This window comes from Aulonocara sp. 'chitande type north' Nkhata Bay, linkage group LG9 (assembly GCF_057382095.1).
Source record: "Aulonocara sp. 'chitande type north' Nkhata Bay isolate Kocher_YH1m ecotype deep benthic linkage group LG9, A_spYH_male_GT1.1, whole genome shotgun sequence".
NCBI classification, from domain to species: Eukaryota; Metazoa; Chordata; class Actinopteri; order Cichliformes; family Cichlidae; genus Aulonocara; species Aulonocara sp. 'chitande type north' Nkhata Bay.
Window position 1 is genome coordinate 13383635 of NC_141352.1, and position 19815 is coordinate 13403449.

The 19815-nt window shown below is 41.8% G+C and overlaps 1 protein-coding gene across 1 annotated transcript in view; it reads right to left on the minus strand.

Moving 5' to 3' along the window:
• Positions 1-6211: 6211 nt before the first annotated feature.
• The window catches only part of ofcc1 (orofacial cleft 1 candidate 1), a 78206-nt gene continuing 64602 nt past the window's right edge, over positions 6212-19815 (minus strand). The window contains exons 22-24 of the mRNA XM_086305933.1: positions 13269-13469; positions 7905-8037; positions 6212-7709 (exon numbers count right to left, since the gene is read on the minus strand). Coding sequence (XP_086162059.1) covers positions 7636-7709; positions 7905-8037; positions 13269-13469 — 408 coding nt within the window. The 3' untranslated portion in view covers positions 6212-7635. The remainder of the gene's footprint in view (positions 7710-7904; positions 8038-13268; positions 13470-19815) is intronic.

Genomic DNA, 19815 nt, shown 5'->3' on the forward strand with positions numbered 1-19815 from the left:
CAGTTAAGGAAATGACTTTTTAATCATCCAAGGAGCCGCTGCGCCTTGTATCTCCTGATGGCCCCATATTGAAGACTTGAAGCCATTAGGAGAAGGACTTCATTGGTAGAAGCTGTTGTTAGCAACAGTTGGGCTTTTTAGGGATGAACTAGTCCAAACTGAAGAGCGCCTGGGATGAAACACTGGAAACATCTGATGTGCATTTCTTTTTTTCTTTATAAATAATGGTTTTAAAAATTCTGTTCTTTGTTCAGGCCGCTTGCTGCGTACATACGCGTCGATAATATATGTTTTATAAGATTCGACACAGCTGCAAATCTACTCCCATTAAATTATAATTTATGGAGTATAGATTTAATTGGGCTCTAAGGCTTTTAGGAGAAACCCAAAACACAGTTTTACTAAAACAGCACAAAGTTTTGCACCCTGCCTACAACCATCCCACTCTGTAACTCTGCGAGTCAGGAGAGGCGTATGCTTAACAGTGCCACTGTGCATTAGGAGATTGACTAATCTTTGCTGTGACATTATGGCCTGTATACAAACTTCATGATGAATTCTGTTTTTCCTGGCCCTTGGAAAATATATTCATGAAATTTCAATGTCCGATGAGACAAGTCATCTTTTAACCAGAGCTTGACTGTGACATTCCATTCCTCATTTCTTTACCAGGCAAGGCTTTATTTTAGTCAAATAAATATCCATTTGTCTTGCTGTATTTCTTTTTTTCCTTCTCCCCAATTCACAGACGTCCCCGGTAATTGAACAGTAGTTGTTGTCGAGAGGCCCCAGCAAATGAAACTGCCATTGTAGCATCAAAAATAATCAATTTGATGAGTCTTGTATATACTCCCATACTAAGTAATGCGATATTGATTTGCCACTCTGATGTAGTACTCCTCTCCTGCACCAGAATGATTATTGGCTTTTGACAAATTCCAGCACAATCTTTTATTCCCGCCCTCCTCGCTCTGCCCAGCCACCTCCTTTGTCTCAAAGTCCTCGGCACCAGTGCTACACGGCAGCCTGTCTTTCCGTGTGTTTGTAGCACACTCGGACAATAAAAGACGACTTCCTTTATTTCTTCTATCCTTTATTGCTAAACAACAGTGGGAATACAATTTGACCCAATCAGTCTGCATCAAACCATTTTACACGCAGCTCAATTTGCATCTAAAAGACATCCAATTTCATCTCCTTTGCTTTCCTTCACCTTCGCACACAAGCCTGCACGCACACACGCGCACCTTTAAGTTATTATGTTTCACAGTGTTGTGAGGTATTGTGGATGGTAGCTCTGAAAAACTAATACATTATTTAAATCCAAATCACCCTCCCCTGTCCAGCTACGTTATGGATGACAATAATGCTGCCAGCCCACAATTCACTGCCGCCACACCCCCACCTCTCTTTGCGCACTCTTTCTTTTACTCTTCACAACTTCTTGTGATGCCCCCCCCCCCTTCCTGAATCAAAGGGATGCCAAGGACCGAGACAGTCATATAGAAGGAGTGATGGCTGGGCAGTGAAATGAACGGATAAGAGCTGATAGATGGACGAGGAAGGGGATTGATGGCATTCAGGTGCGGAGAGGTGAAGGAGGGAAGGAAAATGATAGATGAGCGATGGGTGCTGGGGTGGAGGGTTGAAGAGGGTGTGTGTGTTGGGGAAAGATGAAAAGATGGCAAGCCTCAACGCCAGGTCAGTCTGTATTGATTAATGTGTACATAATAAAGAAAGTGAGACACCTGGGTGAGGCCACGGTTCACTCGGTGTCTGCTTTAACAAGAAGTGTACTGTATGCGTGTGCGAGCGCGCGTTTAAGATCTGAGACCGCTAAATATGCCGATGCCTGCATTTTACTCCCAGAAATGCCAAAGGGTGTCTACAGAAATGAATAAATGAACAAGTACAGTATCTGTGCGTGTGCACCTGGGCATGCGTCTTTTTGTGTGGCGCATTTAGCTGTGTGCGTGTGTGTGTTCATGCATGCTGCAGGCTGCATTCCCTATGCGCTGTGCATGAAAACACTTCACACACATGCACACACGCATACAACAAGGGCCTGCTCATGGAAAAATCAATTTGATGGTGATAGAAATATGCTTGAATTTGATAGATTGATCTGAGCTCCACAGAGAATCTGTCCGAAGCCAAATAATGGTTAGGAGCCAGTGACCTCGAGATCTCTGCAGAAAACAATAATTATGACCACACTGTATATGCCTGGAATAAGCATAAAGGCGTGAAAGATGAACACTAATGTTACAAATATTGTGTTTCAGCATAAAACAAAAACCTGGAACTTTCAACAATAATTGCATTCACACTGTCAACACTTCTGTTTTCTTCTCAAATATGTGTCTTCTGGTACGCATCATTTACCCTAGTTAACTATTTCCTGGCCACCTAATGATTCTCACTAAACTTGGTCACTTAAAGACAACAAACCCTGGTTACTGTAGTAAACTTAGAGTGCTGTGAGTACTTTTCGAATGCATAAATTCGTAGGCGGACGTCAATAGATTATACAAATATTGCCTAAAGTAAAATGTTTTACAGAGGTATCAATAATGAACACACATGAAACAAATAAAACACAAAAACCACACAAAAGCCTGAACAGATGAGTTTTAAGCTCCTATAGAGTCAGGGGTGAGAAGAATGGCTGGTAAGCCGGTTTGGACTGTACAGTATCCTCAGTTTTTAGACGGGTAAGTGCAATCACAAGAATGGCTCTGAGCATAAATAAAGATATAAAAAGAATTAAGAAACAAAACAAAATAAAAGACAAATATTATTTTATAGATTAAACTAAACTGAAAAAATAAATGTCACAAAACCCAGATTCAAATGCATCATGTTCAGCATGCAGACATTTATGGTAATGCCTGTGTCCAACTTCTTCTTGGCAAATGCATTAACTGAGGCGAGTAAGACAGACTGATGGTGTGAAGCCAAAGCATGCTGGAGGTCCTGTGGGTAGCACAGAATTAACTGGTCCAGCCCTATTGTCAGGAACAGCCTAATGAAAATAAAGTTTCTCAAATATATTCTGCCATTTTTTTTTCCAATTATGTTACAGGAGCCAAAGGTTTTCCATATGAAAAACATTTCCAGGCTCAGACTGAGTCCTTTAAGTGTTTTGGTGGAGAATATGATATTAAATTGCCCAAGTCTAATTTTTTAAGTAGCTGTTCATAATTGCAAATGAAAAAATATGCTAACATGTGACCTGGTCTTTTTCTCTCAAGGCTGGATCTGCCAACAGAAAAATCTTAATATTACCTACCAAGCCTAACATCAGCACAGCCACTTTTTGAGTGATGAGTCTCCTACAGGAACCAACAGCTGTATGTGCAAATCATGCATATAAATCAATTACCGGGGCCCTATGTACTTTAAATGCACCCATTAATTAAGCAATGTCAGACACAATGAACCGTGAAGTTCATTACATTTTTAGCATTCAAACCCAGGATTATTTGAAGAGTGCATGAGAGAGAGGGAGACGGGTTTACCTAATGATTAGCCCCATAGCTCAATGTCGGGCAGACGCCAGCGGAAATTTCAGGAAAGCTGTTGCAAGAGGAGACAGAACAGCAGTGAGCTGTCTCAGCAATCTACAAAACATGAAAGGGTTGATCAAAAGGAAGCCGGGAACAACAACAACAACAACTATGAGCTGTGCCCACTTTTTAAACTTTCAGCTCCAAAGAGCTTGATGCAACCGCTTAAACAACAATAGATCATCCAGTAGACGGTCAAGCTGCTGGATTGGAAAGCTGGATTGGAAAGAGACATACTTTACAGCCTCTTTTCCATTTTCTGAAGCTGTGCAAGCATCGCTCTGCACAAATGAAACACAAGACATACAGCAGCAGTCACTTTAGAAAGTATTCATATACCTTAACTTTTGTTTTTAAAGAGTAAAACTGATATTTTTACTTACGGTGCACCCAAGAAACTATAATGATGCTAAAAATGATTCAAAATCTCTTAGTTTCCACACTTAGAAGCCCATTTGGTAACAAACACAGTCCTGCTGAGGTGATAGTGTAACGTATGAGCCAGATGATAATCACCAGATCTGGTCTCGGGAGTTCTGACCAAAATTTCTGACTGATCAAATATGCTGTCAGGTTTATTCACATGTGGTTTGGCAAACTACATGCAGACATATCAAGATAATTTATACACACACAGTAAATCATGCAATTGTGTTAAACTGAAGTACTTCATAGAAGCAGCAGAGTTGTCTTAATCGGGAAATTGAACAACACAAGGTTTCCTTTTAGGTTTCCTTATAGCTATGGAGACATCCAGGTGTCGTGTACCTGTAGCGTTTGTGAGTGCCTTGCGTGCATTTGTGTGTTTTTTGTGAACTGTGTTGCCAGGCTGTAGTTTGGTTCAAGTTGCTATGAGATGACAGCAGAAATGGTGGTAGTGGTGGTGGTGGTGGTGAGGGTGGGGGGGGAGCTCATAGAGAAGAATCTGGGCCCAGCTGCCTGGCATTAAGCAATGACCTCTGCATAATGAAAGATGGCAACAACATTTCCCACTCATTACAAGGTTCCACACTGTGACAAGATTTGCATATTCATATATTTTTCCCTTCACCACCCCCCCCCCCCCCCCTTTCTTTTTTTTTTTCTTTCCCCCCCACTGCAAATTATTTTTCCTGTGAGCAGGACATCTGCCTCCCCGACACTGCTCTGGAAGAGGAAAAATAAATAAATATGTGTGTGTCGAGAGGCACATGATCTATCCAGATGCCACAGAAATATGGCACGATGTTGACATCGTCACATACCCCAACCGTGTGGATTTTCCACAGCTTAAGCACCAGGGAATCCTTTTCGGGGTCAGCGGAGAAGAATACAGCCTGAGCATAAAAACCTGACAGAGGTCTGGAGTGTATATCTGTTTTGCATAATATTGTTCTTCCACAGTGGCACGAATGCTGCCATCGCACTGGTGTTGAGGTTTTACGGAGACCCTACTAAATTCATTTGACAAGAGGATCAGCGGACTTGCTGCTAAAGCTAGATCGCTATGCCTTGTATCTGATTTGGCACAATCTAAAGCAGAGGGATGCTTTCTTTAAAAATAACACATGAAATAATAGATAAAATAACGTAGCACACCCTTCTGACTCTAATGGTGCACACTCTATAAAAAAGTTTTGGATTTTAAGAAGTGTGTGCCAAGCAGTGCAGAGAAATACAAGATTTGGATTAACACTCGATCACTCTCTATGGTCTCAGACCTTCTTAAGGTCCCAAAGCAACAAGCTCTTCCACTCTTTACAAGACATAATACAATTTCAATATCAAACAAAGCGATGCCATAAATGGGGTTGTGCAAATAGAGAATCCAGGCGTGTATGCCAAAGACTAAAGGTAGAAAATTCCTCATCAAAAGAAATGCTCGGTTGCCTTAAAAACAGGTTTGAAAAGAAGAAAAAAAAGTAGGAATTTGAATCCCTTTTATTTAGTTGAGCAACTTTAATTCAAATGAATCAGGCTGAGCTGCACCCGCCAACCCTGCCCGAAGAGTTGCCGATCTCAACGTGCAGCATAACGATCACGGCAGCACTTCTGAATAAAACTGTTTTATGTGAATACCTCAAGCTGAGGGCTACATAAATATAGAATTAGACAAAGTGTTATTTTTTCTTTTTATGTTTTATTTTCCCCCCTCTGTTCTCACTCTCCAGCAACATCCCCAGGTTGGGTTGGCTGCAAGCAGATGCAGGCACTTACTTCAAAAAGTTGCTGCTCCCTTATGATAGCACTGCAAAAAGGTTTTCTTTTAACTTAAATCAGCAAATGTGTGTAGCAGAGACCTAGCGGCGTGTTTCTCTCCCCTCAGAAATAATTGCTCCCAGGGATCAATTTGAAATTTAAATCGCTGTGAAACGGTGTTTGTCATTAGCAATCAAATATTTGAACCGCTGAAATACCTTTGCCCCCTCCGTTTCTGCACCCTCTGCCCCTAGTTGGGAAAAGAAAATACTGCACGGGGCTTTGTTTTGATGATTGCGAACAGAAAAAGGTGATGGAGCTCCCAGAGAACATCACACGAAAGAGAAAGGAGGACAAAGAAGAGCCATTCATCAAATTTTCTCTATTTATATATGAAAAAAGAGAATAACGTGCCGAAGCAAACGAGAAAACAGGTGAAATATGTCCATCATTTAGCTGCGATGACCTCAGACCAAGGTCATGTCACATATATACTATAGAACAAAGTAAGACAGAGGACACTGAGTAGGTCCGTGAAATGACGCAGGCAGCAAGGTAAGAAAATTAGAGAAAGAGCTTCCTGTCATCTCTGAAAAACAGCGTCTCTGTTTAATGTTCATTTCAGGGCTGATTGAATTGGTGGGTGTAGCACTGTCACCGTTAATGGAGCGATCTCTAATTAGCTCTGTAGGTTCTGGCTAGTGTCAAAGGCAGACAGAAGGGCAAGGTGCAACACTACTCTGACACATCCTGCGAATGCTGGAGGTACACTGTGATAAACAAATAGCTGACATTTGCATAAATTACAGATAACCTATCAACAAGTATGCCGATGTCTTCTAACTTCATTTTCTGTATTAAAAATGGACTTATGAGCCTTAAAGTGCTTTCATTATTCTCCCTCTTTTATAGGGATGGAGAGGCCTCTTGTATGTGTGTGTGTGTCCATACGCACTGTGCACCGGGCCATAGGGGCAGGGCTGTGATGGTTTAAACATGGAGGTGAGGAGCAACTTCAAGGCAAAAGTAAGGTGTGTTCGCGATAATGATGGGCCGCAAACGGGCGCTAACGCCATTCAGCAAGACCCAGAAGTTGATCTATAATGGCTGCCCATAAAGGAGAATCATCATCAATGAAAATGACAGGTTATTAAGATCCGATTTTAGGGGGGTGGCAGGGGGTGCTATGGCTTTAGTATGATAGGTTAGCTATCTATAAAACCTTTAAAGCCTGGCCCTCAATGACAGCAGTCCCGATCCTCATCTCCCTCCACCCTGTGCAGAGACACATGCTAATAAGCTCACAACCTTTAATTAAGCAATATGTGTAAGTAGGCGGCCATTACAGTCTGATTTGTGAGCCACTTCATTACACTAAGCACCGGCTAGCAGACACATATTCAATACAAATCAAGCTGGCCTGAATATTATCCTGCTTAATGTGGGGCCAATATTGATATTTTATCACTCGTGTTCTGATTAGTGACTTTAAGAATCTTCATATTTCATTGTGTTGAGGCAGTCCCCAGCACTTAACAACCTGTATCCATTAGAAGTGGTGGTGAAGTATTTATTTGCTTTATTAGGTCACAGATGGCTTATCAGTTCACATACACCATTTATGTTTACTTGCACAGGGTCTCAAGAGTGAAAAGTACAGTGCATTTCTCACTGTGATTCTTTGAAGTACTACACAATACACAGAACAGGGGGATGTTTTTTGTAACTACTAAAAAACAAACAGGTGATGAGAGCTGTTGTCAGATTAATAAACGCTGATTTTAACACAAAGAGCAGGAAAAGTAACATTCAGAATGCATAACTTCTGCAGTGCATTGCTAAATGATCAATAAGAGGACTCAGTGTTTATTCTCTCTTCCATCTGGTGTCATTGATTGAGGTCTTGTAGTGCAAAACTGGAGTCACACCTGTTTCCTCCTATTGGCTCAACACGATGGGACCCTAAGGGCAATGAAACGACTGATAAAACTGTGTCAATAACAGGTAGGTTTGCACAAGCAAGAGAGTCAAACGTGTGTGAGGTGAGGTGACTGGGACGACCGAATGTGCTGTAGTTGTGTGCTCTGAGTGTGACGAGCTAACTGTGAAAAACATATTTTTGTTACAGTGATAGAAATAACAGAGAGAGACACTCACGCCAGAATCGTTTCTTTCGTTTCCGTAGCTGGAGAGCGTCGCCTCCTTTGTCCTCCCTCTGTTTGTCAGAGCTCTGAGCCGGGCAGGGCACCGTGCTGGATGCGTTGTCGAGGCCTTCTATGTCACCCATCACCTTCAGAAAAAGAAAAAAAAACTCACCCAAAGCATGCTTAAATCAGCCAGGTAGCATAAACGAGAAAAGGTGACAAAAAAGAAATGAACAGCACAACAATGATAAACCCGACTGTTTCAGGAGCCCCCGCGGCCTGTAAACGTATCAAGCGTCACAAAGTGCAGGTTGAACTTGGATGACAGTGACTGAGATTGGCAGAAGAACTGCGATTTTCCTCGAGGCCTGCGAATAGTGTTGTCATGCACAGTCTCTTCCTCTGTCCCCGTGCTTAGAGTGAAGTTGGAGGAGAAGCAGAAATGGAGACTTTATATGACACACTACCTCTCGTCCCAGAGGGGAAACGGCTCTCACAACTCTGGGTTGGCCTACTTATATACAGTGATAGGAAATATAACTTAAATCTCACTGGTATAAGCAATTACAGAATGATGAACCACACATTTGTCAAAAAAAAAGGCATATAAAAGAAGAGAATAATGTTTATCAGGTTGTGCTATACATCAAGTGGTCAGGCTGAAAATGCAGGCTGGCACAAAAGCACCCTATACATGAAACCAGTCTATATATTCAAAGTTTAGTTTTGCAAGTGTTGACAAAAAAATGTTTTCTTTTCTATTATTTATTTCATTTTAGCTCATTTTATTTTTTTATTTTTTCTAAAATTAGTATAAACTTGCTTGACAATTGCCTGTGGTGTACTTCAGGGAAGTCCTCCTATTAAACAGATATGACTGCCAGGGAGGCATTAATCTCCTCATGCAACATATAGTACATAGCCAAGGACATTCCCCTCCCTAATTCTTTTCCTCTGCCTCTCGTAGACACACGCGGCACATGAAACGACATCACACACACGCACGCACACAGAGAGCGCGCTCACTTCCTGTAAAAATCAAATTCATATTTCTGAGGGCTGCCGATGACCTCACGGCAAATGAAGCGCAGGTCTTCAGCTCCACAGCGGCAATCAAACATGCAGCAGAGTAATTACAAAAGAGGGGTAGGAGGGAGAATTGATGTGGTTTGTCAATTAATGTTGCTGCAAGGTGTTTTTTCAAAAGGTTAACTTCTTCATATTGTCTGCATGTTAAATTAGGTCAATATTGGTCCGGTGAAGAGTCGTCGTGTGCAGAAGGACAGTGGACTGAGCTGTGGGAAGGAAAACACACACACACACACATGCACACACACACACACACACAAACAGCTCTGTTAATGAGAGATGGTATATAATGATTATTATGAAACCTCTTCCCAACTTTGCATTGCTCTGCATCATTATTATCATATTTGTTTGCTTTGTCACTGTACTTGTAAAACTCCATAAGTCCAGCTGGGAAGGTAAACTAATAAATGTTATGGAGTTGAAACCGTATGTGTCTAAACTGCATAGCTTTGGTTTCTACAAACAGTTAAGTGCATTCCCAGAACAGGGAGAGAGAGAGAGGGGAGGGAAAAAAAAGCACAGCTGAAATTGCAGAAAAAAAAGTGTTTTTATTTATACAAGTCGCTGGAGATGCTCATCATCAGCGTTTTTTCCGAGCCATAAATAATTTGCAGAGAGAGGTAATATTCAAGCTGGCAGAGCCTTAGTTGTGCATCTTTAATGGAAGTTTTACAGAAGCTGAGCCAGTTCTTGCATATGCTGCTGCCTCCCATATGGAGGAAAGGAGACAAAAGGAGCACAGTTGGCTTGTCCTATCTTTTTATAAGTCCATCGACACTTAAATGTTAGCCCCGGAGAAAAAACGACACAGGGGGACATAAACCCACTGTGGTTTTAGGAGGGAAGATAATGACTTTGCCTGCATTAATTTCTTCATCAGCCATCTTGTTTCTCCAGACAGAGTGGTTATGAGTCCTTCTCTGAAGGTCCTAGGTTATATAGATGCATTTCCCTGCATAATTTTGGCCCTAACAGTTGTTGTCAGCAGTGCGTTTTGTGAGTCGGCAGCTGTGGAACATCTGTTTATAGGTAATGAGTGTTTGAAAAGCTACACCTCACTTTACCTTTAATGTCTTTTATTGGAGCACACTGATGGGAATGTAGCTTAAACTTTTTCTATTGTTGTGATTCAGCGAGAAGATTCCTTCAACATGGTCCATATTACAGACACCTGCCTTGGGCAACAAACTGAACGAGAGCATATGATGGATCATTAATATTAACTTTCTTTAAACAGAATTCAATATGCAAGTCAATAAAGACTTGAGCATCAGTTAATTTTTACGACGCACCCACGATTTCAGCTTTCCTCCGTTTGGTCCTACGTGTCACCGAGGACGGAAACAGAGGAAAGAAAAGAACGGAGCTGTTTCAACAGTAGCTGAATAAACAACAGAAATAGGTTAGTTTCTCGTGACTCTCGCTCAGAAGTTCATTTTACAGCAAATCAAACAGTACACACCTAACTGTTTTGCTCCTTCCAAACGGTGTCTTACAGTGTCTATAGCTCAGGGCACTTCTTCTGGGACTTGCTTTTTAAAATGTGCATTTAGGCAAATCTTGAGTGTATATGTGTTGCGTTATGCAAAGCTACAGGCCCCTCGAGCTGTGGTCATGTTAGGCTAAGGGCGGAACAAGTCCTCCAGGGCACCGATGTCCAGGACGCTGCCTGAAAAAACAAAGGTTTTTAAAGGAAATGAGGCATCAGTCAATATTTCCACAATAAATGGAAACAGACTCCTTAAGTAGTAAGATTAGCTTTTAAGCTAACTGAGGTGGAGAATCGAGTACTGTCAGTACACAGTTTAATTAAGATAAATGCTTTTGTCACTGGTTGTGAAAATTTCACAAATAAAGAATCCATGCAACTGTAGTGTAACCACATCATCACATCTCAAAACATGTTTTTTACATAAAAAAACATGTTTTGAGATGTTTTATATATATATATATATATAATTTGTGCTGTTCTCATCTCTCAGCAGCAGTCACCTTACATTTTAAAGCCATTTTGTATATAGGACCCGGCTGCAGTGTGTATATCACTGCCAGAATTACATAAAGCACTAATAAAATCAGCTCAAGTGTTCTTCCAAGTGCTGGGGATGCCCTTTGGAGATTCTTAGATCTTGCCCTATACATAAAACCAGTCTATATATCCAGGGGATTAGTTTTGCATATGTAAAGAGGGGATCTGTTCTGAAAAGCAAAAGGAAGCGACAAAGTACTCTATTGGCAACTCCGCACATCGGCACTATCATACCCACCACTGGCGGGTGAAAGAGGATGCCATCAGCATGTCTTGCTGCTGGGGGTCCTTTGCCTGTGAAGTTGCAAGGAACAGACAGCAATACCCACGGGACATTGTGTGTGTGTGTGTGTGTGTGTGTGTGTGTGTGTGTGTGTGTGTGTGTGTGTGTGTGTAAGAGAGAGAGAAAAGGGATCAACAGAAAGATTATGAACAGCATGTGTCTGTGTGTGCATGTGTGTGTGTCTGTGCATGAGTGCGAGCCTGTTTTCCTGTTTTTCTGTGACACCTATCTTTCACTTACGGTGGCTTCTCTGACACTTCCTGCACTGTTTAAAGAATAGCATGTTGCCAGGTTGGGAATGAATTCTGTTTCTCTGAGTGAGCTAAGGCTGTGTCTGCCAAGGTTATTGGTGTAGTAAATTTGTGTGTTTATGCGAAGGGAGAGCGCTGAAGGTTTTGTGTGAACACTATAACTTATTTTTTTCACAGACAGAAAGGATATGTGAGTCGGTGTGTGCGCGGTTTTGTTGTTTGAAAAATCCTCCCAGATGTCTCATCTGCTATGCACAGGTCTAGAGGCTACGCACACACAAACAGACAGACAGTGTGACACCAGTAATAGATATATCATGCCATGTGTTTATTCACATAAGCACTCCATCATTCAAATTATGATTGAGAGCTATTAGCGCACAACAGAGCCTCAGAGCTAATTGTTAGTGCGTATGACACCCTCTATCCTCACTCTGTTGACATTCAAAATATTAATTTTGTTGGGACGATCCAGGTTGTGAGGGGAGTGACAGAATGATTGAGGAAAGGAAAACATTCTTGCCACAGCAGCAGTCGTTAGGAAGTCCTACTTTTAATTAGGCAACAAGCTATGAATCAGCCGGTTACTCTGGCCTGTCTCTCTTACAAGTGCTTAGAGGACAGCAATCAATATTTTCCAATGTCACCGTGAGTCGTGACTTAAACCGATGTCCGGGACTTTATACAGAGCAGATCTTTGCACCCCAAAAATTCTAAATGATTGTTACCCACACACACGGAGACAGAGGAAATTGTTGTGTCGGCTAAATTTCGGCTTGTAGTTACGCTCACATGTTGAACTCAGTCATGATTTGTTTCTCGAAGCAAATCCTGTCATTTTCTGTTTGAAAAGAAGAAAGAATTTCAAATCTGCTTTAGCCCAAGGATAACAACAAAAAGAAAAGAATCATAGTTATTCACCCTTTCAGGCCACAGAGCTGTACTGTTGCCTCTCATTGTGCTGAAAGTAGAATAAAGAAATAGTTGCTGCATCCACTTCTGTCCTTTCCCATTCTTACTCTATTCAGAGGGAATAAACCAAGTGATGCAAGGGCCAGTGAAACAATCACACCCTCTGTCTTCTTCTTGCTCTCTCTTGCCCTCTTCCTTTAATTTCAACGTCAGTAAGTATTAAAAGAAAGAGTGAGGGAATAAGATAAAACAAACTAAAATGGTCTCAAACTGAATAAATATACAGATAAGCTTTATTAATATGATCTACATTAACAGATTTCTCTTTTAGTATGACGTAAATCCCAGCAACTCCACATCAAATCAAACACCCGTTGTCATGACGCCTTGTGAATAGGGGAGCAGCCAAAGGTAGCTTTTTGTTTATTTACTGCTGATCTGAATGTAGATGAAGCAAAAAGCTTCAATTTTCAGGGAATACACAACTCTGTTTTTTTTAAATGATACAATTGTCTCATGTTTTGTCATTTGTACACCATCTGAAATTCTATCGCATTAGACCTTTAATTTGAATTGAAGTAAATCTTTGAACAAACAGGACAGAGCAACAGAAGAGGGAGCCCTGTTTCAGGTTTTAAAGGCATATAAATTCAGATCCAGTATAGATCACTATACAGTTTCATTTTGGAGCAAAGCAGGAAGCAACGTCTTCCAACAACAGACTCTTTTTTCCTTCTTGTTTCACATTTGCATAAATTGGAGACATGCAAATAAATTAAGACTTCAGTGTCATCTCCATTGATATCTCACCTCTATGATGGCTCCATCTGACTGTCGAAGAAAGTGCCTGTATATTTGTTTAAGCCCGCTGAGGTGCAGTGTGTAGACTGCCACGTGGGTGCTGGTCTCACCCTCTGGCATGTGCGCACCATCCCTATGGGACTCATCGCTGGGCGCTGCAGAGTCTGACACGGGGTCCTCCGTTGTTAAGATATAGTCATACACGGCCACCTTTGAGAGGGAGATAAGAACATAAAGGCCAGCTAACAGCAGGAACACATGAGAAGATATAAAAACACAAAACAAATATGAACGCCGTTGTGTTAAACAGGAGCTAACAGAGTGCATGAGTACCACGTGGCATGTAAAGAGACCAGTTGTTTCTCTGTGTGTCCATATGCACATATTAGGGATTACACACCTGTAATGTACTGCCCTTCCCTATTAGGGTGAGGCATGGGGAGCAAGCGGCGCGTGTAACATGTTATGTAGGTCATGTAACTTGAAGTCATCCATGTGTGAAGATCATGGAAGCTCTCTTCCTCTCCGAGAGTGTCTGCTGGTAAAGTCTTGAACGTGTAATGGTCACAGATTGTATACGTCACTTCAACTGAAAGACCAGGTAGTAAAGCCACGAGCACCGCCCACCTAAATCTGGCTCACAGAGAGTCTTTAAATCAACTTTTTTCTTTCATATTCATAAACTGCGACTGTGACATTGCTGAATCAGTGACGCACTCTTTCTCTGCCTGTGTGTACGTGGCTGTACTTAAAGACATAATTTAAAGTCTAGCTCACAGCTACCGACCCAAAACAGTGAACATTACACGCACGTAAACTGAGCCACACACAGAGAGTCAAAAGAAGGAGGAAGTTTTTCAAGGTGACCCTCTAATTGGCGGCATAATTATGATTCGTCTAAAAATATGGGAAAAAAGGCAAACTCATTCAGAGGGCCGTGAGTGGCAGGGTCAAGCTGAAGGAGAAGTTTAATTTGGCGGTGTATCGATGTCACCTCAGACTTGGAAACGGTTAGCCAAACACAACTCTAGGCGCTTCACTGAGAAAACAGTGGGAGCTATTACCCCTCTTGTAATTAGAAGCCTAGTATAAACTGCAAAGCACACGACCCAAAGAGTGGAAAAAGACCTCAGAGTCGAAATGTCAACGGGTTATGAGTGCAGAAAATAAGACTAGCTAAAAACACTCAAAGAAGATGTGTGTGTGTATTGGGTGTGTATGCTAGGATGGATCTCTTCGATGCTAATTCAGATGCTCATTTGTGGAATCCCCTCAGCTGCCTTGCCTCCAGCCTGTCCTCGGCCCACACGAGAGGGAAACTGATTACCTGGATTTCTTTTGTGTTTAGCGCCCCTGCAAGGCAGCAATCAGTCTGTTTCGATAAGATGTTTACATCGATGTTGATATTCAGATTTTTATTGTTTTCATCTCTCTCTGAGTAAAAGCTACGTAGATCTCTTCCAATACCATGGTTCTCAGCGAGGTCAGGCTGCATTTTTAAGGTCATTCATTAGTCTTAAAAAACGGCTAAGAAAGCATCTTTTCCTCCTTTACTGGCCACAGGAAAGTGTGCCTATGACTCAATTATGGCCCCTTTCCAGGATGTTTTAATCCAAGCTGTACAGTGGCGATAGAAACACCATGAATTCTGCCTCTGTGCTCTCAGTCACTTTGGTTAAACGCACCTGCTTGAATTCCCCCGGTATGGTGTGCTGCGTGTCTGTATTTTGGCTTGCATGAAAATGGATTTTTATTTATTTTTTTAAATGTTTGCCATGCCACCATCCTATGCTAATTAGCACGTGAAATCCAGTTGACAAGACGAGACAAAAGCTTGAAAAGGTGTTTGTGTGTTCGGTTTGGGTGATGCCATTTCATGCAATGCACCATGGCTCTCAAGAAGCATCATTGCTAAGACACAAAAAGGAAAGAGCATTAGAGGGCCTGTCTGCTCGACACTACTCTGTTCTGGTCTGTTGTGTTGTGTTATGGTGCTAGCCTGGCTTCTAGCCCTAGCTTGAGTGCTCCCTCCACTCCACCATTGTTCCATTTGATAGCACTAAGTGACTGATTTAGGTTCAATGCCTGCATGGAGCAGACAGGCCAGCTGTGGGTTAAGCAGATAGCATTCAAGTGAGCTAACCCAATTCAAACCCAATCAAGCCAGGATTTATCGTTGGGGTCTGTATTTAGAAATCTGATAGAGTCTGCATCAGTCCCTTGACTTGTATCAGGAGAGATGGGCCTTATTTCTTTTAGCGGAGGACTATAAACGGCAAACCATGTTTTCCAGCAGGGACATAAATTTCAGGATTTGTAGACATTACCGCAAATGCACATTGGGAATGGGAGGGAGGAGCAGGGGCACAGGAAGTGGGGATGGCACAGCTGCAGACGTGGCTCCATGGTTCGCAAATATAGTCTGTCTGTCTTTCTGGGAGAAGATGTGATTTCACACCTAGCGAATCATACCATACCACATATGAATGCAGAAGAAAAGCCATCAGTCTTTAAATACAAGCGCCTGTGGAAAGGTTCTCTTTAAAAAAAAAATCCAGTGTGACTTGTGATAAAATTTGACTGACCTGACAGTCATTTTTATTCAAGTGCGTGTGCAAATATAAAGTCTAGCAACAGATGGATTTGGATTACCTGTCACCGACAGCATGACGCTTTGTTGCTTTTTTAGTCTGAGGGCAAACAAAATAAAAAATAAACTGCGATCGGAGGCATCTATTGCTCAGAGATAAAAGTATAAATGCACTTCATTCTAAAAAGGGTATTCTTTTGTGTTATATTTTAAGAGCGACCCATATTTATACCTAAAATAGGACTTGAACTTGCAAATAACAGCTAAAAAGAGGGCAGACGGAGAGACGCAGTTCCACTGGGTGACACATTTCTCTGGTAATGCGTGTCTGGGAAAGGTACAGTGTATTTTATTTGTTTGTCTTACATGGCCTTCCCCATCATACACATATACATGTGACATCTTGCTCCATTTTGTGGCATGACACATGTAAACACCATGTCTAGATTTGATTGTTATGAAAAAAAACATGTCATGTCGCTCCTGACAATCAAAACAGTTCCCAAATGTAACCCTGTAACCTTGTAATGAACTGATCAAAACACTGTGTCAGAGCAGGGACTAATCACGGGGCCTCAAGAGCAAGTTAAAAATCTCCCACGAATGTGGAAATCCACTATTTTGCAAGTGAGTTAATTACATGTATTAGATATTAAAATGTTATTTTTAAAATGATGGGTTTACTATACTAAACTGCACAAACTTGTTTATACTTATACTGTATGATGTACTTGTGCAGCCAGAGTGTGTGTGTACGTTTGCAACTAAAGGGAGGAGGAAAGGAGAACTTTCAATGAGCACACAAGCTGAGCTGGGCTGGCTACTGTCCAGAACAGGAGCCTAAGGCATGGGCACAAACAGGCTTGTCAGTCCCCCTGATCCCTTAATGATTGATCCAAACTAGATAGCCATCATTACCATTCATGCACTCTCTCTTCTCCAGACCTTCCTACCTTCGCCTAATTTTACCTTCCATTTGCACGTTTCCATGGACTAATTAAACATTTCCCTCCTCTCTTGCTCTCTCTGTCTCCCTACCTCTTTCTGTCTCACTCTGTGTCCAGTGGTATGAAAAATAATGCAGCACATTTTTGGCACGTTATTATGTATGAAATGTGAGGGGCATAATGTATTCCAGCCGGTTGGAGTTCTCTTAGACTCGTCTTGCTTGCATCGCCTTGCTTTACAGCCAGTGTGAATGCTATACCTCCCATTTCTGCTTCCCTTCTTAAAAGCTGCTGACCTTGCCTCCGTCCCGCCCGTCACCAACTCACGCCTACTCCGCAAGGGCTGGGGTTTTCTCCACTGCCGTGATCCTTTTGGTTTGTAGTTCTGTCCCACTTGGCTTTAATTTACAGTGGGAAAATAATTAGAATCTCACTTTTGCAAAGAATGGAGTGAAAATGTAAACAATGCTTCCCTGCGGGTGGGTGCTTCATCACTTTGACAGGTGCATTTGAATTTGCCTGGGTGGCGGACAGGCTTGGTTATTTATGTGTCAGTCGCACATGGAAGCCCCGGCTGCGGCTGCAGTTGGGACTCAGACTAGGGACGAGATTGAAACTCAGTGGAGAGGGTGATACGGGGTTTGGATTTTGGGAGACTACAGAGGATGTTGCTGGTTCTGGACCCGGTGCTCAGAACGGTGCTGTGGCTCCTGGCATTTTTGCACATCTTGCCAACCAAAGCAGTTACAGCACCGGTGCCCAACCTAGCACCGCTTCCATGAACTGTCACCACAAAAAGACTGCTGCCCAGCAATTCTGTTTGCATCCAACAAGTTTGCTTGGTCCAAATTCAGATCCACAGTCGTCAGTGGTTTGGGGATTACTGCAAGAAATTAATCAAAGAGTTGCAGATTCAGTCTGCAGATTCCACCCACCATGATTTTTTTTTACCATGTAAATTACCTCAAAAATATGCTGTCTAATATTTGTAATATTTGATTCTAAACCTGCTCGATCCATGCTGCTTCTTATAAGGTAGAAAGGCAGCAACAGCGCTGGCACCAAATCAGTGGGAAAGAAGTGTAGAAGAGAGGAGAGAAATATGGGAGTGAATCTGGATATATGGAGGAGATTTAAGGCCATAGTGGTAAGAGAACCAGTAATGGGGAGAGTAGTAGGACCTATGTTGGATTAAAGAGACTGATGTATGTCTGGAACTGTGTGTATGGATTACTGCTTTAATTTGCCCTATAGAGGTTTAGAAATAAAAAATAGAAGTCTGTGTACAGACTTGGTTTTGGGGTATCCTTAGCAAGTTACTTGGAGATTCTTACATAAGGAATATTTTGAGCACAAAGAAAGCTTTATGGAGTCACCTGGTTTTTAGCAGTCTTTCTGTAAATACATTTTACGCTGGGAACCAGATCAGAGTCATGTTGGCTGGAAATGCTGAACTGTGACATGATCCAAAAGGAAACATTTTAAGTGTTTCAGCAGATCCAGTGAAGCTTCATCTGGATCACTGCATTGCATTAAGTTTACGAAGTAGACTTTGTGTCATAGATAGATAGATCAATTATTTAGTGGTATTGAACATAGGTACTTACATTAAAGCGATATTTTGTTTTCACATTTTCACTGTACATTGAATTAGTGCTCATTGGTATTACCATTTAATACAAATTAATCCGTATACTTTATAACAAAAGGTAATCACATCTAATGCAGTGGGTTAGCACAGACAGATCTGAAAGAAGCATCAGTGATTATTACCAAGTGAGAAAAGAGGTAGACATGGTTGCTTCTTTTGTCCACATGTACACACAAACAAACACACACACACACATACATACAGAGAGAGAGGAGAGAAACAGTAACACTCATATAAATACTAACACACACATACGACCATGCTCACAGACAGACAAAGCCCCACACAGTAAGGCAACGCATGCGTGCATCTCCAATGCCTGCGGGCGCTTAGGGCTATGCAGCAGGGAGTGGGGGGAGGCAGGGAGTAGTGGGTTGTGGGTTGATGGGGAGGAGGGTGTGTGTTGGGTGTGTGTGTGTGTGTGTACTGTGCATTGAGGCTCTCTAAGCTATAGAGGGTCAATCCCTCCTCTCCAACACCACCATCGTTTCTGTCAGAGCTGGCTTGGGTTCAAGGCCTGGTTGCTGAACACGGGGTTCATGTAACAGATACAGACAGAACGTAGAAACACAAACACACTGTCAACATGGACTCGTGGACACATGCACCACCAACATGTAATTATACATTGCATGCAGCACAACAATTTGAATTAATAAGTGCAGATGCTGTGGTGCAGATGCACAGATGCATTGCACGTACGTCAGAGGCTAAATTGTACTAAAGCACAAGCTCATTCTCTGATATCACTTCATGCATTTATGAACATAATGTTGGAAATGTTACTGGAAAATCAGTCACTTAACTCATGACATTATTTAAAAAGTAATCGCATTACTCATTACCCAGCAACAAAAGTCATGAATAACCTGTTGTTACTCGACACTGATCTGAAAGTTTACAAGAAAAACTTTTTTTTGCATCTTAAGGAATTTTGTCTTCAAGGTCACATTAGCCTTATTTCTCAGCAGGTACACTATAACTGTTAAAAATAAAAACTAGGTGACTCCCAGTCGATAGCATGAAACTGTTTGAATTTACTAGAATTGGCATTTGTCTTTTGGTAGAGGTGAACCACCATCCTGGAACAGCTAATAAAAGAGCTAATAGGCCAACCACAAATGTCAAAGTAACTATGGAGGCACTGAGATTAGCAAATGTAATATAACAACTGAATTTCAAATTGTAACCATGTATAGTTCCTGTTAAAGGAAAGAAAAAAATGCATCCACATTAGTGTAGCATTTTTCTAAGTAACAAACTGCTGCACTCCACAGTGCATAGCAGCACATGAAGTTCGTCCAGCACACACACATCCAAAGCCAAGACACGCCACAGCACATTGCACATGGCTGGGAACAGACCAAA